Genomic DNA, 26,085 nt, shown 5'->3' with positions numbered 1-26,085 from the left:
AAGACAAAAACAAATGAAATCCAGCAAACAAAAAAAGAGACACAAACAAAAAGCAAATGAAGCAAACAAAAAAGAGACGCAAACAAAAAGCAAATGCAGCAAACAAAAAAAGAGACGCAAGCAAAAGTCCCTCCTGCAAAAGTCCCGACCAAAACAGCGAAGATGCCTCATCAGCACTGCGGGATATTGAATAAATAAATAAATTACTTTAGTGAACCAAAAATATTTACAGCTATTACCACAGACTTAATATCTGTGTTTCACCTCTACTCATAGGGGAAAACTATTGGGAGTTTTTAAAACAATTTGCCGGGAGACATGGGTTCTCTCTCGGTGTACTGAACTTGGAGCGCCCGGCCAGCTGACAGCTGGCTGGGGAGCTGGCTGTTAATGCAGCGGGAGCAGACATCTCCAAAAACGTCGGAACAATATTGTAATTAAGTGATTTACTGTTGAACTGAACAGATATTTCAGATCTATACATCTACATTCTCGCCTAAAAACTATACAAAAAAAATAATTTTGTGTAATTTTAATTTTTGTTTGCTTCATTTGCTTTTTGTTTGCGTCTTTTTTTTTTGTTTGCTGCATTTGCGTCTCTTTTTTTGTTTGCATGTTTTCTCTGTTGCTGCGCATTTGCACCTGTCGGCCACTGTACATTTCACTGTAACTTTGCCGACCCCCCCAAAATTGGTCCTAAGAAATATTCCTGTTTATGGTCTTCCCCAATAATGAGATGGAATTTACGCCCTTGGCTAAGTGCTAAGCTAATGAACGTCAACAAAAGAAACTGAAGCTTGTTGAACAATATAGTGGCTTTACAATGAAACTGATAAGTAGCCACTACAATGAGTTTGAGAAATGAGATTCAGAACTTGTCAACAGATGGAAAGTCTTCCATTGCTCAGATTATTATTCAGATAAATTCAGAATGCGCTTGTTATTTTCTGATCATTTTTAACCAATATTTGTACTGATCATTTTCCCTGAAGTTTACTTTACGTTGTTGTAGAGTGATTGTTTCTGCTTTATGTTTTTCATCTTCAGTAATTCATTGTGTGCATTTGCTTGTGTAGGTATAAGGATTACAGAGAGCCTCCCTGGTCCAACACATCGTATGAACTGTCCAAGGAGTTCTGGGCCATTCTGGCCGTCCGCCTCGCCTTCGTTATTGTCTTCCAGGTTTGGAACACATGAATAATGCCATAAGTGTGTAACACTCGCTAAGTGTTTACAGTTAATAAAATCGTAATAAAACCAGAGCTAGGTTCGGCTACTGGAGTAGTGAGAAGTGTATTTTAAAATAATGACCACAGACCCAAAAAATTAAGTTAAAAACAGCCGGCTTATTATTTGTTGAAAGTACAATAAAAAAATAACAACAATGTTACACAATTAACACACATTGACACAAATTCAAAAAATTGTTTCCAGTTTCTTTCAGAATATTTTATAAATCTAAATTAAGGATACTATTTATTTTACCTAGGTTATAGTTCTATTTTAGTTCTAGTTAATACTATTTATCTATTTTAATCTACAGTTTGTTTTAATCTATTTAATCTATTTTAGTTCTTTGGTGTTTCCCCTAAGAAGTAAAAAAAAAAAAAAACAACAACAACAACAACAATAACAGCAAAACAACAAAACACAGCAGAACAATTCAGTTCAACTGTGCTTCAGATTGATGTCTTGTTTCTTCCGATGATCCAACAGTTAATTCTGTTTCGGTGATCCACTGCTAATGCGCACAACATAGGCAGGTCATACCAAGTTGGGGGTTGGCAATGTCCAGCAGAGGGCGTAGCTCCTACTGGATGGTCATTAAGATCCCGGGTTGGCTCGCCATCTCGTTCTCCTTAGGAAGATCCGTTTCAGTGATGATCCTTGACTCCTTAGTCCAGATTCCAGCCGAACGAAAAAAAAAACCCAAAAAAGACACACAAAAAAAGCCTGTTGCCAACAAAGAGCGACAGTTAGCAACAGTTAGCTCCTTTGTTGATAAGCTGTTGAATTACTGTTGACAAAAGCGGCTGTTAGCTTCAGCGGATCAGCTGTTACTCCTGCTGACTTTCAGTTGGCTTGCTGTTAGTACCAAGAGCAACAGCCAATGCCTCCGCTGATCAGCCTCCGCTTCAGCTTTCCATTTAAATTAAATAAATGTCTAACAAGTACATGATCTTGAAAAAAAAAGAAAACAAAATACACTTTCGACTCACCAAGTCCAGTTCCACAACACACACAAGATGATCCCGAACGCAGTCAGGGTGAGGAAAAAAAAATAATGCGAGAAGCTCCTTCTCAAGCAAAAAACTCAGTGTTAGACAGCAAGTCAGCTACGAGTGTAGAGAACGTCAGAGAACGCAGCAACCCGATTGGCTGAAGCTAGTCACATGGGTTATACATAAATATGACCCTTCAGAATAAGAGTGTTCGCTGACAAGCAAAACTTTTTTATACAGTTTCTCTAATCCAGTGTTTTTTAACCACTGTTCCGCGGTACACTATTTAATTTCACTTCGGTACCGTATTTTCCGGACTAAAAGCTGCTACTTTTTTCCTTAACTTTGAACCATGCGGATTGTAGCCCGCTGTGGCTTTTCTGCGGATTTTTCTTCAATCACCAAGGGGTTCTCTAGCAGGAAGTGAATCATTAGAAGTCAAAATTGTAAATCAAAGAAGAACGGCTGACCTTAGGACTAGGGGTCGACTGGTTGGCGGAAGAGGTACGACCAGACTGTGAATGGTTGGAAGGATGTCAGAGGGAAATGTGACAGGTAGTGATTGTGCGGAAATGGAAGAGGGTGCGGATGATGTGGAAAATGAAGGACCTTGGCAGATTCAAAAAGCTAAGCATAAACGGAAAAAATCAAGGCAACAAATAGAATCATCTGTTTCCGAGGATGAAGGAGAAGCTATTAAGATGACAGAATTTAAAGTAATTCTGAAGTTTGTCAAAGAGGGTGTGTCCTTTGGAAATTGGAATCCAATTAAGCTCACAAAAGAAATCAATGCTCTGGTTGGAAAGGTGAAATTTGTTAAAGTATTAAGAGATGGATCGTTGTTGATTATCTGTAATGATATTAAACAAAAAGAAAAGGCGATGAATACAAAAAGAATCCTGGGTGAGAATGTGAGAGGAAGACTTTTGGATAACAAAAAGTATGTATGCGGAGTCATTTCGGGAATTCCTCCTGATGTACCAGTTGATGACATCAAGTCTAATGTTTCAGGAGGGAAAGTGGTGGAAGCCAAACGATTGAAAAGAAATAAAAATGGAGTGAGGAGTGATAGTTTTTCTATCATGTTAAAATTCGAAGAGAACAGTTTGCCAGATAAAGTGTTTGTGGGAAACATGAGCTATGATGTCCGACCATTTATTCCTCCGCCCCTGCGGTGCTTTAAATGCCAGAAGTTTGGACATGTCGCTGCAGTGTGTAAGGGGAAACAGAAATGTGGGAGATGTGCTGGGGATCATGAGTATGGGAAATGTGAGGAAGGAGCTCCGCTGAAATGTTGTAATTGTGGAGGTGGGCATAGTTCAGGATTTAGAGGATGCACAGCTAGTAAAAGAGCTGAGGAAGTTCAGGAAGTAAATTGAGATCACCTGTGATTTAAAGGTGGTTTGGTCCTTCACAGCTGGGACTATTTAAGGATGCAATTTCACCTGTGGTATTGTTCTGTGTTCTGGAAGAATAAACCATTGCTGTTTCCACCTGACTCTGCCTCAACTTTCATCTGCACTGTAAATCCAGCCACAAAAGGGCCGCCTTGTTACAAGGCTCAAATACACTGGATAGAGCCTACACAAATATTAAGGCAGCATTCAAGGCAGTACCCTTCCCCCACCTTGGCTCATCAGACCATCTTTCTGTAATGTTACTTCCTGCATATAAGCCCCTGCTCATCAAAGGAAAACCCCTTGAGAAGGTGAGAGTCTGGCTTGCAGGATCCATGTCAGCATTACAGGACTGTTTTGAATGCACAGACTGGGATGTGTTCAGGGAAGCTGTAACCGCAAACAATGACTCTAATGTTGAGGAGCATGCCAAATCGGTGTCTGCGTACATCCTGAAGTGCATGGAGGATGTCTCTGTGACCAAGGTCATCACCACAAGGGCAAATCAGAAACCCTGAATGACAAAGGAGGTGCGTAAGATGCTGAAGGCATGAAAATCTGCTTTTAAATGTGGGGACAGAGAGATGCTCAGGCCAGCCAGAGCCAACCTAAACTGTGCCATCAGAGTTGCAAAACGTGCCTATGCTCAGAAAATTCAGCAATTTTTCAATGAATCAGCAAACACCAGGCACATGTGGCAAGGCATCAGGACAATCACAGACTACAAGGCTGCTCCTTTGTCTTGTGAGGACAGACAGACTTTCTGGATGCACTTTGACTATTTTGAAGCCCTCAACGACACTGCTGTGAGAAAATCCACTCCTCAACCACTCAGACTGGAGACAGTTGATGTTCAGAGGACCTTGAGAGTACTCAACATGCATAAAGCAGCAGACCCTGATAACATACAAGATCTGGTTCTCAAGAACTGTGCTGACCACCTGGCTCACGTCCTCTCTGGCATCTCGTGAAGCTGTGCTGTCGTTCCATCCTGCTTCAAGGTGGCCATCATCATTTCAGTGCCCAAAAAACCCACAATTTCATCACTGAATGACTATCGCCCTGTTGCTCTTACTCCCATCATGAAGTGGTTTGAGAAGCTTTTGAAGGATCACATCATTTCAAAATTCCCTCCTCTTTTGATCCGCTCCAGTTTTTCTGCCGCTCCAACCGCTGCGCAGAGGATGCTGTTTCCACCACACGGCACCTCAGCCTGAAACGCCTGGAGGAGAAGAATACTCATGTGCGAATGCTGTTTGTGTTGACTGATGAGCTGAAGTCAATCATTCCCCAGCACCTGGTGAGCAAACCAGCTCCCCTTGGGCTCAACACCCCCGTATGTAACTGGCTACTGGCTTTCCTCACAGACAGACCCCAGTTTTGAGGGTTGGGAAAATACTTCAAGGTTATCTCCCTCAGCACTGGCTCCTCCAGGGCTGTGTACTGATCCCACTGCTCTTCACCCAGATGACCTATTAGGAACCATATCATTAAGTATGCAGAGAATACAACAGTGGTGGGTCTCAGGGACAACAATGAACTGGCCTACAGAGAGGAGGTAACACATGTGGGGGCTGATGTGATGCAAACCATCTAATCCTGAATATCAACAAAATAAACCGTTGATTTCAGGAAAAATCAGCCAAGTCACACACCCCTCCTTATCAATGATGCTGCAGTGGAGCAGATCAAGAACATTAAATTTCTAGGGATACAGATTACAGACACTTTGACCTGGTCCATCCAAACCTCTGGTCTGGTGAAGAAAGGAACAATGGAGAGTATACTGACCAGCAGCAGCATCTATGCATACTTTGGAGCATGTAACACCTCTGACTGGCAACATGTAGAGTGGGTGTTGAGGGGAACTGAGAAAATCATCATTAAACATTAATATAAAAACTTTGATGTGTCACTGAAACAGTCTCAGAGAGAAAAACCTATCAGAGGGTCATCAGGTCAGCCATTCTAACTCTACAGCTCCTGGAGAATCATTAAAGGTCTCATCTCACTATCCAAACAAGTGGACTTCACTAAGGGCATCATAGTGACTTAGAACATATTTGCTAAAATGTTCATTTCAGAACTTTAACATTGACTTTATTTGTCCTGCATGTAGTCTGTGGCAGCTTTAATGTTGGGTCTTTCTAAGAAAGCCTGAAATATCTTTAGTGTTGTAAACTCTGGTGTCTGTGTTCATGCAGAACGTGGTGATGCTCATGAGTGACTTTGTGGACTGGCTCATCCCGGACATCCCCAAGGACATCAGCTTCCAGATCCACAAGGAGAAGCTCCTCATGTTGGACCATTTCATGAAAGAAGAGGGGAGAAGGCGAGACAACCACAACCATGACGGCTACACCAGCCCCTCGTCGGGTATTGCCAGCCCCCATTCACGCCCCACTTTCCATACTAGAGCTGGCTGGTAACGTTTCACCGAGTCCTTAACGCATGGCTTCCTTTTTCTCATCAGCAAGACTTCTGCTCCATTTCCATTGATTGGGAATTTTAAAATGTCCCTGATGTGTTCCTGTCAGAATTCTGTCCCTGGATTGTTTCCAAGAACTTTCCATTTTAGATGTTATTCATATCACACATCCTCAGTCACTGACCACGAACTCTGTAAATGGTGTCCTGTCGCCGATGCACAAATCTGCCAAATGTATTTATTAGATGTAATGGAGAGGAAGAAGCCATTAAGAGTCACTGCGGGACCAAGTTCAGGTTTACTCTGAGGAAGCTGTGCCACCTCTGCCATGGGACCAACTCCTTTCATTTTGAAGACGATCTGAAACTCCGTCCAAACCATTATCAGCTTTTTCCTTATCTTATTTCTGGGGGCTGGTTCCAAAGGAGATATACTGTCATGTGTCCAACACATGATATACTGTCATGTGTTGCACACATATGTACAAACACAGGTATTTATTGACTTACTTTTTAAAATATGCATCATGGATAGGCACATGCACATTGATTTCAGAATTAGAAGCTGGTATGAAATGGCTTTTGGCATCTTTTCTTTCAATATTCACTCATACGTTACAGTAACATGTCTGTGCTGTTGGGCTTCAAGTGCAGCTGTAGATTTTATGTACCAGGAGAAAGGGAACTATCAATACTGAGGTAGTTGTGAATAGTTTTAATGCCTGATTAACTTTAGTCTGTAGAGAGCAGCAAGTTTATAATAATTAGTGTTTTTAACATTGATCAGAAACATTTTAGCAGTGAGAAACCATATGATGCATCATTAATCTGCTTGTTTATGATTGTTTTACTCAAAGAGCACAAAACAAATGACTTTAGGACCTGTAACGTTGCTAACTTTAGTTGTATATTTTCAGACAGAAGAAATAATATCAGAAGTTAGTCAAGAGTTTTTTCTAAGATTCAGACTGTAGAAAACAATAAAAGAAAAAGAAAAACAAGCTTCTCTGAAGACTAAACACACTCACATGAGATGGTTGTGTTTTATGGTTAATTTCTTACCTTCAACATTAAAAAAGATTGATTGAAAATAAAATTATGGGATAACTGGATATTGGAAAAAAACACTGTTAACTTTTGTTTTAGATTTAAAATTGTTACAACGGATTTTCCATTTGTTCACCTTAAAGACTTTTGTAGCATAAAGTTTTCATAATCAACATGAAGTGCAACAGCCATAAAATAGAATCCATCTTTAACTGCAGAGAAACTGGAATTTCAACTGAAAAACATCTGAGTGTTTTGAAGCTTAAAATTCTTGATGTATCTGAAATGGTGTTAAAATGATATTTGGCTATGTGATGATATTAAACTTGTGTGTATAGTAAACCAATATTATACATAACCAAAAATTGTATTGTACCAAAACAATATGGTGTGGTTTCAACTCTTCTTAGCCGCTTTCCGATGGCCTTTAGTTTGAACGCAAAGCAAGGATCACCAGAACTAACTGCCTTATAATCTACCAGCTGGGATTGAAATAGTTACCAGATTAATTTATTGTCTGCCCATCCAATGTGCCGCTGTATACCAGTGAAACCTGATGAAGCAGGGCTTTTTCATAATTATCTTGCCTTATTTTTTGATTTCACTATACACTGCATCATTTTACCTGTCCTTTCTCAAAGACTGAATAGTTTTGTGTTTTTCTATCTGCTTAAAGCAAAATGTGGGAGTGACTTGAAATTGCATTGAAGAGTGGAAGTGGACAGTCAGACCAATCTAACTGAGGGATTCAACCAGTTCTTATTTCAGCTCCCAATTCAGACTGATGGAATGTGTTCTTTTTTTTAATCAAGTTATGTAAAATGCATTTGAAATGGAATGTTGTCTTTTTGATTAGATTAGCATGGCATTCCAGATATTAAAGGGACCAATGACATAAACTTTTATTCTTCTCACTTGGTGTTAACATTCAAGAAGAAACCATCAGATGAACTGTTTGCTGCGTAGAAAAACCTGGAGAAGCACATCGTGACAGTTTTCAAATATCTGGTCAAAAAATATGTTCCAGCTTTTTTAATGAAATATTCTTCAGGAAAAAGACAGGTATACTGTTGGATAAATGTTATATTATCTTTTTCTACTTATTAGTTTTCATTCTAAATAATGTAGTTATGTATAAAAGTATCTCTTCTGTTTATGAATAGTGTGTGGATTTAGTAGGAACTTGTGTCACATATTTGTTTCATGTGGTTGTAAAATCCCCCCTCACTCCAGGACGCCAGCAGACAGAGTAGCTGGTGTCAACAATGCATGCTGACCATTACCTTATAAGGAGAAGAAGGCCAGTTGGGGGCATCTGGAGAAGGAAGAGGAATGCATACTGTAAACCAGTTTCAGCCTGTTTGCACCCCCACCTTTAGAAACCATTTTGTAACCAGGGCTTTCCCAAATAAAAAGCGGGGAGAGCGGAATGCAAGCCAGAGTTTGTTTGGGGCATGTGACTGGTTGCATCTCCGAACACCTCTCCTCGCAGCGAGTTGAATTCTAATCTCTGTCTCCGTGTTTCTTTTGCAGAGTTATATACTTATGTCAGGGGTTAAACCTGACATATACCATCAATGGTAAGCCATCACTGGTATACCATCAATGGTATACCATTGATGGTATACCATCACTATACCAGTGATGGTATAGATGCAGGAACAGTATTTAAGAACCTCGTTAAGCACAAGTGCTTCTGGTCAGATTCAACCCCACCCTCACCCCATGTCCTTTTCCTTGTCTCTCACTCGTTGTATTGAACAGTTGTGAAATGATTGTCTGTTTTAGTGTGTGCCGAAGGTCTTTTTCAACAGGTAGGAGTGTGTCTGCATGTGAAACCAACAACTTTGTCTCTTGTATTGTCTTTCTTGTTTGGTTATAATTAGGATGTGCAAATAAACCATGGTTGAATTGCCAATTTTGAGGTTTGTGGGTTTTTTTTTGTTTGTTTTGTTTTTCCTGATTGTGGTTTTATTCATATGATCAATTGTATTTTCTTGGAATTTATATAATTAAACATTTTCATAAACAGTTTTGAAAAAAGTGGGTCACAAATCTGACAGGCGAGTTTTCATGATGGCAATAAGGCCTTCTAACCTCCAAGGTTTTGAAGCTGAACACTAAATGGTCAGAGTCACAGGTGGATATGGCATCATACTGTGGATTATCATCACTGTACCTCTAGGTTTCTGCAGAAATGCTTTATAAGTTATCATGCTCATTCAAGTGTTCGGTTGTCTATTTCAGTAGCAGATGCTGGTCTACTATTGTTGAACACAAAGAACCATTGTAGTCACTTCCCCTTGGGACCAATTTCTATTCTTCAGTCCCTAAATGTAGCATAAAGTAGTTTCAAATATAAAATTACCAATGTTTATACATATTTATAAAAGTCTGAAAATTTAATATGCTAAATTAGCTTAAGAATGACAGACAAAAGAAATATAATTATAGTCTGACTTTTTGGATTGAAACTGGATCTGATACAATGGAGTGAGGGTGGCATCTTGACAGATATTCATCTTATCCATTTAGTAACTAAACATAAGTAATAAAGTAATATATATTGTCACTCCCCTTCAGGGCCCAGGAGTCCAGTTTCCAAGGTGACAGTGTGCTAACTGTACATTGTCGCTAATTTACATCGACTTCCCAGGTGAAAAAAAAGTATACTTTAGTATATTTCAAACATACTTACATTTGTGAAAGTACATTTTAAGTATACTAAGTATTAAGTGTACTATCTATAAATATCTGAAGTATACTAAAAGTTTACTTGTACCAATTTTGAAATTAGAACTTTAAACACACTTAAACATAATTGTACCAAAATACACTTTTAATAACTATATTAAATAAAAGTATACTTTAAGTGAACAAAATATATATTTGCCCAAGTGTAAATATACACTTGCTGACCTATATTTAAAATATATTTTGTGTATATTTTAAAATTTATGCTCAAAATAGAATTTTTTTTAAATTCATTTAACACTACTTTAAATTATTAATTTCAGTACGTTTTAAGTTACATCTCAGTGTAAATTTTAGGCTAATAAAGTATGCCTTTTTTAAATTTTATTTATTCAACCAGGTGAACCCCGTTGAGATCCAGATCTCATTTTCAAGAAGGACCTCGGCGGAAGTCTGCAACACACAGAAACCTGATTACAAAATAAAACTAAGTACATATAGGCATCTATAAAGTACTTTTCATGTAATTTAAGTACCTAAAAGTATGCCTTATTAGGTGCCTAATAATTTATTATTTTTGTTAAAATTGCAAAGAATAAAAAAAATTATAATCATGATGTGATGTAATGTTTAAGAAAGTACCTAACCCAATCCATTTTCAGATGTATGATGTAAGATCTATAATCAACGGCATTAGCTCCAGTTCACACTCCAGACTAGATGGAGGCGGTATTGCACACTTTCATTTTTTTTAAAAGAAGAAACGCCATAAAGAGAAGAAAAAACTTGAACGCAGGGAAGGTACACAGCAAATCCAGGAGGCCCAGATTAACAGTGTCAGATTTGATTTCAACAGTGTCAAATGGATCCACTAGAAAGTGTTAATTTAACTCTTTTTGGAGAGTTAGTACCTTAACTCTTATACTTTGACATTTGTGCATGTCAAATATCAAATCTGAAGTTAATAATTTAACACTAACACTAATTCAGTGTTAGATCTTAATATTAACTCTCACAGAGTACTTCTTTAACTTCTTAAGTCATTTGTAATTAATATTAAATAGGTACTTTATTTAATATAGTACTTTTAAAAATTCTTTGGAAAATAAACATTTAATAAAGATGCAATGATTTTCTCAAATGCATTTATTTCAAAATGTGCACCATAATTACAAAACATATTACAACGTGGAATAATGTGCATGTTTCACATGTCACTTTCATTCAGATATTGCTTATTAAAAGGTCTAACATATCAGCTGTGCAATACAAAATGCAGTATACTTAATACATTTTTCTTCAATACCATATGCATGAAATTGTTCAAAGTACAAGGTGGAGAAAGTAAAGCCTGTATCAATGCAATGAAGTTCATGTAATATGATAGAGCACATTTTCTTTTAACAGATTGCCAGATATGTACATTACATAACAGACCAACCTGATATTCAGATCCATCATTTTTTACCCAGTTTATGTTTCTGTTGATAAGAGACAGTTCCTCCCTGCACTCCACCAGAGAGATGTCCACTCATTAACAGACTGTCTTCGGGTTGTTGGGCTGTTTGTGAAGTTTGGCCAGAGACACCAACATGCTCCTCTACTGCATTAGACAGTCTTCAGTCTCTTGAGTAGGACAGCCAGTGTCGGATCATAACAAACAAAAAACATAACAATGAGAAATGGAACGAAGGAATACATTTTTACTACAACTCTAACAACAAGCCTCAATTACAGAAATGTAGAGTTTCAGAGATGTTAACACTTACATAATCATTTTTGGAGCTTGAATCTTCGAAGAATCCGTGGAGGGGTCGGGAAGGGGAGGTTAGGCTGACGACTGGCGATTCATCCTCAACCAGACTGGTTCTAATATATACAAAAAGGCAATAAAAGGATTAAAACATGCCGCAAAACGTATATAAAAAGACACAGCAGCGGGGATAACGCTCTCAACGTAAAAAGCCTTTTACATTTTTTCAAAGGAAAAAAAATTGATCAGAAAGGTTGATAAATCTGACCAATATGCATGTGAACGTTTCAACGTCATGAAAAAAACATACTCCAGATTAAGCTAAATATGCTAACACCGAGCCGTGTGGCGAACGTGACGTCTTCTTCTTCTTCTTCTCTTCTTCTTCTTCTTTTTTTTAATTTTTATTAAACAATTCGAGCTGTACAGAGTCACGTGGCATGTACATACATAAAGACCTTCTTCTTCTTCTTCTTCTTCTTCTTCTTCTTCTTCTTCTTCTTCTTCTTCTTCTTCTTCTTCTTCTCCTTCTCTTCTATTATGGTGGATTGCAAGCAACTTTAAGGTGCATACCGCCACCTACTGTACACGAGTGTGTAGCAACATTTCTTTACATCTATTAAATTCTATTTATTAATATTGTATTTTTAAGAAAAATAAATAATGGTTTCCTTAATCTATAAATATCCATTATGTTTCCTTCATTTCCTAATATTCCTTTAAGACTCCATTCTTGAACTGTCCTTCCAACCATTCTTTTCAAATTCTCCCTTTCAGATTCATATGTTCTACAGTTCATTAATACATGTTCTACATTTTCTTTCTCTCCACATCCTTCACATTTATCATTACTTTTCTTCCCTAATAAATATAAGGTGTCATTTAAATAGGTGTGGCCTACTCTTAATCTGGTCATAATTATTTCTTCCCTTCTGTTTCTCTCATTAATATTTCTAATTAATACGGACTTTTGCCCTTTATATAATCTTCTCCCTTATCTTCATTCCACCTTTTTTGCCATTCTTCTATTTCTATATTTTTAATAAATGATTTCCCTTCCCCTTTCCCAAAAGGAATTATAATCGTCACTGTCATTTCTAATGCCCTTTTTGCTAATTTATCTGCTTTTTCATTTCCTTTAACCCCTTCATGAGCTGGTACCCAGCAGAACCAAACATCAATGCCACCTCTATATAATCTAAATAAACTATGCAGCGTTTCTAATACTAAATTTTTCCTATTATTTCCTTCTCCCTGAATACTTTCTAATACTGCTTTAGCGTCTGTACATATCACCACCCTGTCTGGTCGAACCTCCTCTACCCACTGTAAGCTTAATATAACTGCCATAATTTCTGCTGTGAAAACAGATAGGTGATCTGATAGTCTTTTGGAGATGTGAATTTCAAACTCTGTATAATTATTCCTATTCCCACACATCCTTTGAGATTTTTAGAACCATCTGAATAAATTTTGAGGTAGTTATAATATGATTTTCTTAAATATACGTCAGTCTTTACCCCTATTTCATTTAAATTCCAGTCGTTTTTCATTTTAAGAAGTCTCATGTCTACATTAACCTCAGGAAATAGCCATAGAGGAATAACACTAATTGGATTAATCTGAGCTATTTTCTTATCCTCTAATCCATACGTTTTGGTCAATTTACTTATCATCCATCCAAATCCATTATTCTGGAACTTTGTATATTCCCAACAGTTTTGTAATATAATTGACGTTACATTATCTTCTTCATTACTTCATTCTTCTCGTTTCCAGTGGAGTCTCTCCAGTCTCTATTAAAAGAGCATTAATAGGTGTCGTTTTCACAACTCCTGTACATATAGTAAAGTCCTACTCTGTAGTCTATCTATCTTTTGTAGTATTGTTTTAGCTGCTGCTCCATATATAAAACTGCCATAATCAATTATTGATCTCATAAGAGCCCTATGTATGTTTAATAATGACCCAGTTATTTCCAGCCACAGCCTTTAGTAAATTTACAACTTTCAAACATTTAGTTTCTAAGTTATCTATATGTGTTTTCCATGTATGGATATTTAAATTCTTTAACCCTTTCCAAAGGCTGTCCGTATAATGTTATTGTTCCTGTATCGATATTTCTTTTATTTGTAACAACCATAAAACAAGACGTGCTTGCTGATAATTTAAAACCCCATTCATACGACCATTTTTCCACTTTATTAATTGCCTTTTTAATTTTTTCTACTACATGTTTTACATTTTTTCCCTCATCCATATTACCCCATCATCTGCATACAATGCATAGTTTATACATTTATCAGTATCAGAAAAATGTCATTAATCATTATATTAAATAATATTGGGCTAATTGCACTACCTTGAGGTATCCCATTTTCCACATTAAACTCTTTTGAATAATCATTCCCAATCTTAACTCTTATTTTTCTACCCAGCAAAAAAATTGCTATCCAATTATATCTTTCCACTAATTCCCATCTGATTGATTTTTACAAGTAGTCCTTCTCTCAACAGTGAATCATATGCTTTTTCTATATCAAAAAATACTATAATCATTACCTCCTTCATTTTTAAAGCTTTTTCTATATCATTACATACTCTGGTTAGAGCATCCATTGTTGAACTCCCTGTTCTAAAGCCATACTGGTATCCATTCATTAGTTTCTTATGCTCAAGAATATATCCTAATCTACTGACTATTATTTTCTCCATCCATTTACTTAAATGAGAAGTTAAAGCTACTGGTCTATAGTTATTTGGACTAATAGGATCTTTCCCTGGTTTATTAAACGGAAGTATTATTGCCCTTTTCCAGCTATTTGGTATTAAACCTTCATTCCATATTTTATTAAATAATTGTAATATTAATTTCAATGTTACTTCTGGAATCTGTCGAAACATAGCATAACATAATTGATCCACTCCTGGAGCTGAGTATCCTGTCCCTTTAAGTATTGTTTTCATTTCTTTTATGGTTATATTCATGTCTAATGTTGACATGTATTTTTGACATTTTTCCAAAATATTTTTATAATTTCCAAGTTTTTATATTTTCTGCTGTCTATGAATGTCTGTAAGATGTTCACCACTGTGAACTGCAGCAAATGTCTCCCCTAATAAATCTGCCTTATCTTTATTTAAAACTAATATTTCCTGTCCTCGGACTAATGCTGGCATTTTAACTTCATTCCTTTTCCCTGTCATTTTCCTAAACATTGACCAAACGTTCTGCAATTTTATTTCTGAACCTATTGAGGAACAATATTCTCTCCATGTTTTCTTTTTAGCTTCTTTAATAATTTTGCGAGCCATTGCTCTTTTCTTTTTATATTCAATAAGGTTTTCGGTTGTTAAATTTTTCTGTAATATTTTAAATGCTTTGTTATGAACGTAACAATTGCTGTACTGCATTCATCATTCCACCAAGGAACTACTTTTTTCTTACCTTTAACTTTGATTTTTGGGATGCTAGAATTTTCAGCATTTAAAATGTGTTCTGTTATCTGTTTTGAACATTCTTCAATGTTACCTTTTAATGTAACCATATGGCTAGTTTTGTCACAATTGATTTTAAATTTTTGCCAATTAGCTTTTTTGAAGCACCATCTTGTTAGTATGAAATCTTACTACCTATTTATACTGTCATTAATCATTGTACTCACTGGAAAATGATCATTCCCTAATGTAGTCTCCCTGTTAATATCCCATTCACATGAACTAACAATTAGTTATTAATGTAACATCTAGACATGAAACTGTATTTTTATGTATATTTACTCTTATACATTTTCCATTATTAAGACAAACTAATGATCTTTCATCCATAATTTCTTCAGCTATGATACCATTATGGTCTGTCTTCTTGCCACCCCAAAGACTAGCTGTTCTCAACGTGGGAGGTACCGCCCCCCAGGGGGCGTTCAGAGGATGGCAGGGGGCGCTTGCGGACATTTTTACAAAAGGGGGGGCGCTTGGATGCCTTTGGGGGGCGTTTGGTCGAAGGTAAACTTTGCACCTTAAATGCACAACAATGCCAGTTTATACTTTAAGCAACTTGGTTAAACTGTATTGTGTAACATTAAACCATGCTTGGCTGCAACTGTATCAATGGCAGCTCTTCTATTCAGTGTTTGTTAGCTTCTGTTAGCTTCTTGGCGCAGCTATGTTCTCCTGCTACTGGTAGCTAAAATCACAATACCCTCACTGCGTATCCCTCTGAAAAATGAACCCATTTAAATAAAGAAATAAAGTAATCCCTCCATGGGTGATACCACGATAGAGAGCGTTCATTTTATAGCGTTAACACCGGAGCTGTAAGTGGTCCGGTATGAAAAGGGGGTGATTGACAGTGGCGGAGCCAGAGGGGGAGCCAGGGGGGCCAGTGTCATCTGATTAGCCCCCCCAGTGACCCTCCCCTGATGATTGACATGTAACAGCACCAGGTTATTCCTGTACATTATTTGGAATCATTCTAAGTCAACCTAATATCTAAAGAAGAAAAACAATAATAAATATATGAAAAGAAAATGTTTAAAACTTTATATAAGTCCATGTGATGACATAAATAAATAGATTTTTATCAGGCGTGATACCAGCCTCCTTTATACGCATAAAAACAAGCTGAAATTGTTCTCCTGGATGTTTCAGTTGTGCAACTCAAAGGCTAAAGCACTTCATACCTGGTGGTGATGGTAAAACACCAATAAGTTGTTTATTGATCCTCCGCAAAAAAGAGAAAAAACCGAAGAGGGGCCGACAATGTTCGTAGTTTGGAGCAGAGGTTGCGCTAGAGTTTTTTTGTTGTCTGTCAAAAAAAAAAAAAATCATTTTATTTCCAATTTGTAGTCATCAAATGAAACATTTACTATTTCTCTGCGAGAACGTTTTTGAAATCAGGTAACATTTCACGAAATGACGTGATTAGAAGACGACAGAACTCTGATCGTTTCCTGATCCCGCATCACTTCCCTCAGCGGGAGAAAAACCCCGCAGAAGTGGATCAGCTGCTAGAAGCTCCAAAGCCTCGAGTCCGTTAAAGCGACCAGATCAGAGATGATTCTCTGACAGATATTGTTCTTAGTATGATTAATAATGAGCTCCGCGATGTTCTCTGTGCGTAAAGTTGAAACTGTCTGCACACCAAGTGTCAGCTGCGCTTGATCACATTCTGGACAGAAACCAGCAGACTGCTCTCTGTTCTTATCAAGACAAGGCTGAGGAGGGAATCTGACATATTAACTCAGTTAAGTTTTTACTGGTTTTGTTTTTAAAACACCATTAACGTAAGCAGTGTAACTATTTGGCGTTTGTCATCTCATGTGTGATTAGTTGGAGCGTAACGGTGGAGCATTTATGCGCATTTATTGCCCAGCGCACTGCGCTTGTTTCTGCCTAACGGATCTGCACTTTAATTTCTTTCCTCTCTCAACAGTCAGCTGTTATTCCTCTACTTAAACTACAATAAGTAGATCACATTCTCTTTAGCTTTTCTCTGTGTGCTCCAAACTCATTAAATGTAAACTCATTAGAAGCCTGAGCACCATCAGGCAAATAATTCTGGTCCGACCCGGACTATTTTTACCTGTCCAAACAGAGCTTCCTAACCAAGGTGTCCATAACTCTTCAACACGCTGTCAGCTACCGGTCAGAAAGACGCATTTAGTTCAGTGTCCATGAGATGATATTCAGAAAGGATATTTTATTTGATTGATTACAGTTGCCTCTGTGATGAACTCTTTGTGTAAAGTATATCATATCTCCATGTGCGCCGGTCAAAGGTGTTAATTATAACATGTCAAATGACAGAGGGGCTTAAACAATAACCAACTACTCAGTTTGGTTATTTTTTAAAATTATAATATATATATGGCCCCCCCTTTGCACCCCCCCACCCCCCCAACTTTAATCTCCACCACTGGTGATTGAACAATGGTACAGCAGCACTTTTAAATTTCAATAATCAGAATGCAGAAATTGTTTCCGTTGTTTTAAAAGGTTTATGTCAGTCTGCCTTTTCCCCATCGATACGCTTCCCGACCGCCCTGCACCTTAGGGGCTTAAACAAACAAAAAAAAAAGACGCACACATTGCGCAAAACTCTGAAACAGGAGAAGCGGGACGTAAAACGGAGCGACAAACTAGATGTGAATTATGCCATAAAAACAGAGAATCCGACGCTGAACAGTGAAAAAATCAACACATGATGTGAAACACATGATGATAGGCGGCACAGCAGGTGATGAGATTACTGATGATGAACGTCAATAAACGATCAAATAAATCTAGCAACAGGAAAGAAACTAAAGTGGACGTAGCAATAAACCAAGAGAGGATAAAACTATCCATCCATCCATTTTCTTCCGCTTATCCGGGGTCGGGTCGCGGGGGCAGCAGCTTCAGAAGGGAGGCCCAGACTTCCCTCTCCCCAGCCACTTCTTCCAGCTCCTCCGGGGGAATCCCAAGGCGTTCCCAGGCCAGCCGAGAGACGTAATCCCTCCAGCGTGTCCTGGGTCTTCCCCGAGGCCTCCTCCCGGTGGGACGTGCCCTGAACACCTCACCAGGGAGGCGTCCAGGAGGCATCCTTACCAGATGCCCGAGCCACCTCAACTGGCTCCTCTCGACGTGGAGGAGCAGCGGCTCTACTCTGAGTCCCTCCCGGATGACCGAGCTTCTCACCCTATCTCTAAGGGAGAGCCCAGCCACCCTGCGGAGGAAACTCATTTCGGCCGCTTGTACCCGTGATCTCGTTCTTTCGGTCATGACCCAAAGCTCATGACCATAGATGAGGGTGGGAACGTAGATCGACCGGTAAATCGAGAGCTTCGCTTTTTGGCTCAGCTCTCTCTTCACCACGACGGACCGGTACAGCGCCCGCTTCACAGTAGACGCTGCCCCAATCCGCCTGTCGATCTCCCGCTCCCTTCTTCCCTCATTCGTGAACAAGATCCCCAGATACTTCAACTCCTCCACTTGAGGCAGGACGACCCCCCTGACCCGGAGAAGGCACTCTACCCTTTTCCGGCTCAAGACCATGGCCTCGGATTTGGAGGCACTGAGCCTCATCCCGGCCGCTTCACACTCGGCTGCGAACCGCTCCAGTGAGAGCTGCAGATCACGTTCCGATGAAGCCAACAGGACCACATCATCCGCAAAAAGCAGAGATGCGATCCTAAGGCCACCAAAACGGATCCCCTCAACACCTCGGCTGCGCCTAGAAATTCTGTCCATAAAAGTAATGAACAGAATCGGTGACAAAGGGCAGCCTTGGCGGAGTCCAACTCTCACCGGAAACGAGCCCGACTTACTGCCGGCAATGCGGACCAGACTCTGACAGCGGTCATACAGGGACCTGACAGCCCGTATCAAAGGGCCCGGTACCCCATACTCCCAGAGTACCCCCCACAGGGCCCCCCGAGGGACACGGTCGAACGCCCTCTCCAAGTCCACAAAACACATGTAGACTGGTTGGGCGAACTCCCATGCACCCTCCAGGACCCCGCTGAGGGTGTAGAGCTGGTCCAGTGTTCCACGACAAGGACGAAAACCACACTGCTCTTCCTGAATCCGAGGTTCGACTATCCGACGGACCCTCCTCTCCAGGACCCCTGAATAGACCTTACCAGGGAGGCTTAAGAGTGTGATCCCCCTGTAATTGGAGCACACCCTCCGGTTCCCCTTTTTAAACAGGGGGACCACCACCCCAGTCTGCCAGTCCAGGGGAACTGCCCCCGATGTCCATGCGATATTGCAGAGTCGCGTTAGCCAACACAACCCCGCAACATCCAGAGCCTTAAGGAACTCCGGGCGGATCTCATCCACCCCCGGGGCCCTGCCACCGAGGAGCTTTTTGACCACCTCGGCGACCTCGTCCCCAGAGATTGGAGAGCCCAGCCCAGAGTCCCCATGCTCAGCTTCCTCAACAGAAGGCATGTTGGTGGGATTGAGGAGGTCTTCGAAGTATTCCGCCCACCGGCCCACAACGTCCCGAGTTGAGGTCAGCAGCGCACCATCCCCACTATAAACAGTGTTGGTGCTGCACTGCTTCCCCCTCCCGAGACGCTGGATGGTGGACCAGAATCGCCTCGAAGCCGTACGGAAGTCTGTCTCCATGGCCTCTCCAAACTCCTCCCACGCCCGAGTTTTTGCCTCAGCGACAACCTGAGCCGCATGCCGTTTCGCCCGCCGGTACCTATCAGCTGCTTCTGGAGTCCCTCAGGCCAAAAAGGCCCGGTAGGACTCCTTCTTCAGCTTGACAGCATCCCTCACCGAAGGTGTCCACCAACGGGTTCGAGGGTTGCCGCCGCGACAGGCACCAACGACCTTGCGGCCGCAGCTCCGATAGGCCGCCTCGGCAATGGAGGTACGGAACATGGTCCACTCAGACTCAATGTCCCCCACCTCCCCCGGAACGTGTTCGAAGTTCTGCCGGAGATGAGAGTTGAAGCTCCGTCTCACAGGGGACTCCGCCAGACGTTCCCAGCAGACCCTCACTACACGTTTGGGCCCGCCAGGTCTGACCGGCTTCCTCCCCCACCACCGGAGCCAACTCGTCACCAGGTAGTGGTCAGTGGACTAATCAAATAAAACTAAAGGGAAATGAATGAACAAAATGCAAGAATAAACTAAGAAACTAAAGTAAATACAGAGGAATAAACTGGTATGACAAGACCTTTCGAGCAATGATTTATACAGAGGACAGAATGGCAAGAATAAATAGACACTATTTCCAGATAAAAGGTAAAATAATATTGTTGAAGTGCCATGGGTTTGTTGAGACCATATCTAATACTGAGAATAAATATATCTTACAGACCATAACAGCAAAGAACTTATCACTTATTTATGTTTTCAATTAGATTTGATATATTGATTTCTTCAATATTATTTTTCATGTCAGTATTAATGTCATGAGGCTGATGACTCCATGATACTTTCAATTTGACTCATTAGGATTTGGTTAAGAACCAGATTTGTTCTTTGTTGGTAGGCCAGTCAGAGTGGAAAAAATATTCTGTCCAGTAAAACTATTAATCTATAAAACAATAGACAGGTCTATATAAAGATATAATCCATGTTTCTGTCTCATATTTGTATGGCATTAAAAGGATCTGGAACTTTTATTTTTCCACTGAAAGCTCTGGTTTGCATAATAAATGCCATGTGGGTGAAATTTTATGGTTGATACTCTGATGTACCATTCTCCTGAAGGCAGCACAGAGCTGCACCACCAGAAACCAACAGAAACACTGAAGAGAAGAAGAGTTATGATTAATGTAGTTACAGTTCTATCCATGTTTTAATGTTGCAGAGCTCAGTCGTTTGCAAATAGTTCAAAGTTTAAACTGGCATGCTGTACAACTTTTATCTGCTCATTTGTGTAATATTTAACAACTAGAAAATGGCAAAGAATAAGAATATTTTTTCCACTCTGACTGGCCTACCAATTTTAACTTGAATGTTTGTTGCATTTTTCGTAGACGCCTGTGAAAATAATTTCTATTCCCATGGCTTTTTTGTTCTCTGGGAAATTATTTTTGATGATAAATACAGAAACAAGCATCAAAACATCTACAATAGTGATAGTTATATTAATGATAAAATAATGGTCAGTGCAAAGTAGCCTGCAAATTCTTTGGTGGGGGGCGGTGAGGGACCTGGATAAGGGCTAAGGGGGCGCTGGGCCAAAAAAGGTTGAGAATACTCCCATAGACTATTGTGTGCGTTAAAATCACCACACCATAATTATCTTCTATGTATTTTTCCTGCTACTTCTTTAAACATTTCACTATCAAGACTTTTACAAGGATTATAGTAATTTATAATTTTAATATTTCCATATTTTCTTAAATTAAATATTTCTATATTAACACATTCTAATTCTATATTTGTTATGTTTTTCTTATAAGCTATTCCATCCTTAATTAAAGTGGCACATCCACTAACAAGCACCATCTTGTTAGTATGAAATCTTGCTGCCTATTTATACTGTCATTAATTATTGTACTCACTGTAAAATGATCACTCCCTAATGTAGTCTCCCTGTTAATATCCCATTCACATGAACTAACAAGACAGTCAGTTATTAATGTAACATCTAGACATGAAACTGTATTTTTATGTATTTTTACTCTTGTACCTTTTCCATTATTAAGACAAACTAATGATCTTTCATCCATCATTTCTTCAACTATGATACCATTATGATCTGTCTTCTTGCTACCCCATAGATAGAAAGACTTCTATCCTGTCTTTCTATACTATATCCTGGAATTTTAAATTCTAGATAAGGTTTCAACCATGTTTCTTGTATACATATTATATCTGGGATTATTTCTAAATCATAAATAAACTTTTTAAGTTCTTGTCCATTGGCTATTAAACTTCTAGCATTCCATTGAAGAATATGTAGAACCATTATAAAAGTTTGAATCCTAATCCTGAGCATTCTCTGTTGTTTCAGTGGCACTCAAAATGCCACTGAAATGGTATGAATGTGATCTGCTTGGATTTCTTTCACATCTAAAAATCTTCCTGCAGCTGTTACGATTGCTTTTATTTTATCACTTTTCTTCTTCATTTGAACTGTAACATTGATAATATGGCATAAATTCTACAAAGTTTTCTTTTTTCACCACCATTGAATTTTCATCCACTCTACATTTAATGCGAGCATGCTTTTTGTATATTCATTGTTGGTACTAAGATTTGTCTCTGATCATTCTGCCCTTGATTTGAACTCCAAGTTGTGTTTCTTTGACCTATTTCTCCTGACCTAATTTCTTTTGAGTCATCTTTCCTTACTCTTTCTAAAGCTTCGGCATATGAAACTCTTTCTGTTATTTTAATTCTTTGAGCTTCTCTGGCTTCCTTTTGCATTTTGCATCCACCATATGCTATGCTCTCCTCCGCAGTTACAACATTTGATTTTAGCATCTTTATCACACTTTCCATATTCATGTGGACCTCCACAAATTGCACATCTGAGTTTTCATTTGCAAAACTCAGGTGCAGTTTTGCACCTGAGTTTTGCAACTCAGGTGCAACCTGTAACTTTGATTAAACGTCGCACCTTTAAGTTAAAGGTGCAACCTTTAACTTTGACACATTCTTCTTGTCAAAGAATGTGTCCCAGTCTTTGACAAGCAAAACATCTGAGGGGTTTGGGAATGTATTCTCTAACTCTGTAGTTCATATATCTTAGCTGAATATTTTCTGGCATGATATTTTCAAATTGCAGAATTACTGACATTGTGTCTTTAAGTTCCCCATCTCTTTTACTTTTAATCGCTTTTAATCCTGGTTATTTTTCCTCCTTTGATTTCTTTTTTCAAATCCTCCATTGACATTTCCATTGGAACTCCTGATATTATTATCATTGTGTTTCACTGCTAGCATATATTAGCACTCTTATGTTATTCATGATTCTAGCCGTTTTAATTTTTCCTATTTCTTCCTCTATTGCTCTAGTCAACTTTATCGGGTAGATAAATCCTCCTTCTTGCTTGAATTCCACTATGACTTTAAATTCCACTTCTCTATTAAAGTCATTCTGTTCTCCTGACCTCGCCCTGTCATTTATTTTTGCCTTTTTGTTAGCTTCTTGTCTTGCTTCACTTTCTTCCGACCAACTTCTTGCCTTTTCTTGTCTCTTCCTAAGTGTTCTTTTCATTCTTGCTGATCTTGATATCATCCATTCCATTTCATTTCCACTATTCCCTCCTGATGTAGAAGCCATGTTGCTACAATCAATGTACAGTTTATGCAATCCGCCAAAAATCAAATCCTACCGCCTTCGTTTGGTTGTTATTTCACTCACTACTCCTTCCACCCTCTGACGTCCGCTACCGTCGGTCGTTACAGTGCGTTGACACTTTACCGTCCAAACGTGACATCTATCATACAGGTTGAGCTCAACTCAAAATAATAGTTATAAACCATCTCAGAAAAAAATTACTTACCAAGCGCAGTAAATAACTCAGACAGGTGGAAAGTAAATAGTCCTGAAATGATTTGGCTTCTGTCGCTTCGCTTAGGTGGGAATCTGTGGCCGCTGGTGGAGTTCAGAGTAAAGAAGTAAAGAGTTATTGATTCTATTTTAACACCTCTAGATTTGATACGGAAACACTTCGTTTTAACACTGGTTTTTATATACACCCCAGAGTTACATAAACATAATGTGACTCTATAAGTGTAAAATTAACTCTTCTTTTGCACAAAGTCTACTAACACCAAAACATTTAACACTTTTGAATTTGCTGTGTAACAGGCGCTGTTCAAATTCGCCATTTTTACTCGCATAATTTTGCCTTAAAAGTAAAGAGGGCCTTGATAATAGTTACTAATTTTGTTAAATTCAAGCTGCTGACGTCCTAGTCCGAGTTGGACGACAACACAACTGGACAAAAACCGATGGAAATGAAATGTGTGTCACACAAGGAGCCCGGATGGACGAAGGCTGCTAACGTGTTGCTAGATAAAGGTAAGTTTGCTTATTAATTTTCTTTGTTTAATTATAAACGGTGCAGTAAAGATATATAACTTACGTTGGTTTTATAAATAATTATTTTATCAATTTTATTGTGACTTGTATGATTATAGCAATCATTCAGCTTCATGTCTTCACAAACAGACATGAAGCTGAATAGGCTCTGCTCTACATGGAGGCTCTGTTTGTTGCTACTTATACTTTTATTCATAAACTTAACCTGGTTTTAATTAAGCTCCATATGACAAAGACACCTTGATATTGTGAGGTTGTTGTCATAACTTGATTAATGTTTTTATCTTAAACATATTTTTGCAGTCTAAGCAATGAAGATGAAAGAGGAAGCCAGAGGGATCAGGTGTTGGGAAACCTAAAGACTTTCCTGTCTCAGAAGAGGCTCTGGCTCCACCAGATCACCAGACCAGCTTTGAGGATGACCTTCACATCGTCTTCATGGTGGAAATACTACAGATGGGCACCACCAGACCCCCTCGCTACCCTGCAAGGATCAGTGTGTTCCGATCATGGATGGAAAGCTTTTAAGGTAGTTTGTCTCCTTAAGTCCACACTTAAAACAGCTTCATAGTTAATGCCAACATCAACTGATTCTATGACATTGTTGACTATTTTTTTCTACTTCTAACATAAACAGGCAAAGAAATGTTTTTCCACCCCAGGAATCCGGTCCCAATCATCATCAGTTCTGATGATGTCACATACATGGCGAGTCCACAACGTCTTAAAATTGTAAGTATTATTATTTTTATTTGCCATTTTTCTGTACTCTTTAAAATACAAATGCTTTCTCTGTTTAATTGCTCTATTGTTCTTTTTTGTAGGTTTCTGTAAGGTGCAGTGAACGGGAATGTTCTGTCGTTGATCCTCACTCATGTTAGGAACATACCAACAGTGTCATGAAGTGTCATTCAGTAAATAATGACAATTTTAATGAGAATTTTCTTTAAAAGTTGGATGACAGGTGTTATGTTTATGACAGTGTCATGTCAGTCTTATGCACACCCTATCAAATAAAGTGCTACCAAAATGGTAATATATAAGCACAATATAATTATAATTTTGTTCTTTAAAGTAATAACTTTTATGTTTTTTGTCACACTTAAATTTTCATGTTCATTGTGTTCACTTTTGATGTGTGATCTGATAATTTATGTAAAGTTCATAAAGTTGAGTAAAATTGGACAATTTTAAAATGTTGGTAATAAAACAAAATATTTGAATTACCTTGAACATCTTGCGTAATTAATCTTTCTGTGTAATTGTAGCCTAAAACAATGTAAGTACTGTAGTGTAGTTATGCATGTAATGTACAAAATAGGAAAGTAGGAATTTTATGAGTAATTAAAATTAAAATTGTACTTTATTAGCAATAGCAGTAAATCAATACAAAAATTAAGTGTAATTTAAATACATTACTAAAATAATAGTGGTATATTTAAAATATATTAAGTATATTAAAAGTATATTTTTAATATAATTCTATGACAGAATTAGTACACACAAAATATGGAATATTTTGGAATATTTCTCTTGAATATTGCATAAAAAAGTATATTTAAAGTACACTAAGTTCTACTTGAAGTTGTTCCAAAAAAGTACATTGAAATATACTAAGTATACTAAAAGTTGTAATTTAATACTATTTAAATAATTCTAAAATATACTAAGCACAAAAAAAGTTTTTGCAAAATAGTACAGTTTAAGTACATCAATCAAAGTATGCTAAAGCATGGTAAAATTTAGCATACTAAAGCATACTTTTTTTTACTTGGGTATGTTTTTTCATAGTTAATATTTTTAACTGAATAAACATAATAAACATATAATAATGACCTTTACATATAATAATAAACATTTCCACATATCATCTCCGATGAGCGTGTTAAGTGAATTTTAAAAGAAATCTATTTTGAGCTTATATTTTAAAATATACACAAAATATATTTTAAATATACTTGAGCAAGTGTATATTTACACTTGAGCAAATATATATTTTGTTCACTTAAAGTATACTTTTATTTAATATATTAAAAGTGTATT

The 26,085-nt window shown here is 38.2% G+C and overlaps 1 protein-coding gene and 2 long non-coding RNA genes across 3 annotated transcripts in view; 1 reads left to right on the top strand and 2 right to left on the bottom strand.

Moving 5' to 3' along the window:
• Positions 1-9,011, top strand: part of ano1a (anoctamin 1, calcium activated chloride channel a) — a gene marked incomplete at its 5' end in the record, with an annotated part of 39,093 nt that extends 30,082 nt beyond the window's left edge. The window contains 2 exons of the mRNA XM_081604416.1: positions 1,077-1,182; positions 5,824-9,011. Of these exons, the coding sequence (XP_081460542.1) occupies positions 1,077-1,182; positions 5,824-6,048 (331 nt within the window). The remainder of the gene's footprint in view (positions 1-1,076; positions 1,183-5,823) is intronic.
• Positions 1,851-2,339, bottom strand: LOC108166174 (uncharacterized). The gene is made up of 2 exons (XR_001776440.2): positions 2,220-2,339; positions 1,851-1,953 (listed from the first exon to the last, which is right to left on the bottom strand). It is a non-coding gene; the product is annotated as an uncharacterized LOC108166174 (long non-coding RNA).
• Positions 9,012-10,915: 1,904 nt separating the features above from the next.
• Positions 10,916-11,993, bottom strand: LOC108166172 (uncharacterized). The gene is made up of 3 exons (XR_001776436.2): positions 11,851-11,993; positions 11,557-11,656; positions 10,916-11,413 (listed from the first exon to the last, which is right to left on the bottom strand). It is a non-coding gene; the product is annotated as an uncharacterized LOC108166172 (long non-coding RNA).
• Between the last annotated feature and the right edge of the window lie 14,092 nt (positions 11,994-26,085).

This window comes from Poecilia reticulata, unplaced genomic scaffold, assembly GCF_904066995.2.
Source record: "Poecilia reticulata unplaced genomic scaffold, P_reticulata-male-v2 Scaffold_63, whole genome shotgun sequence".
In the NCBI taxonomy this organism is placed as follows: domain Eukaryota; kingdom Metazoa; phylum Chordata; class Actinopteri; order Cyprinodontiformes; family Poeciliidae; genus Poecilia; species Poecilia reticulata.
This window is presented reverse-complemented; position numbering and strand designations above follow the sequence as displayed.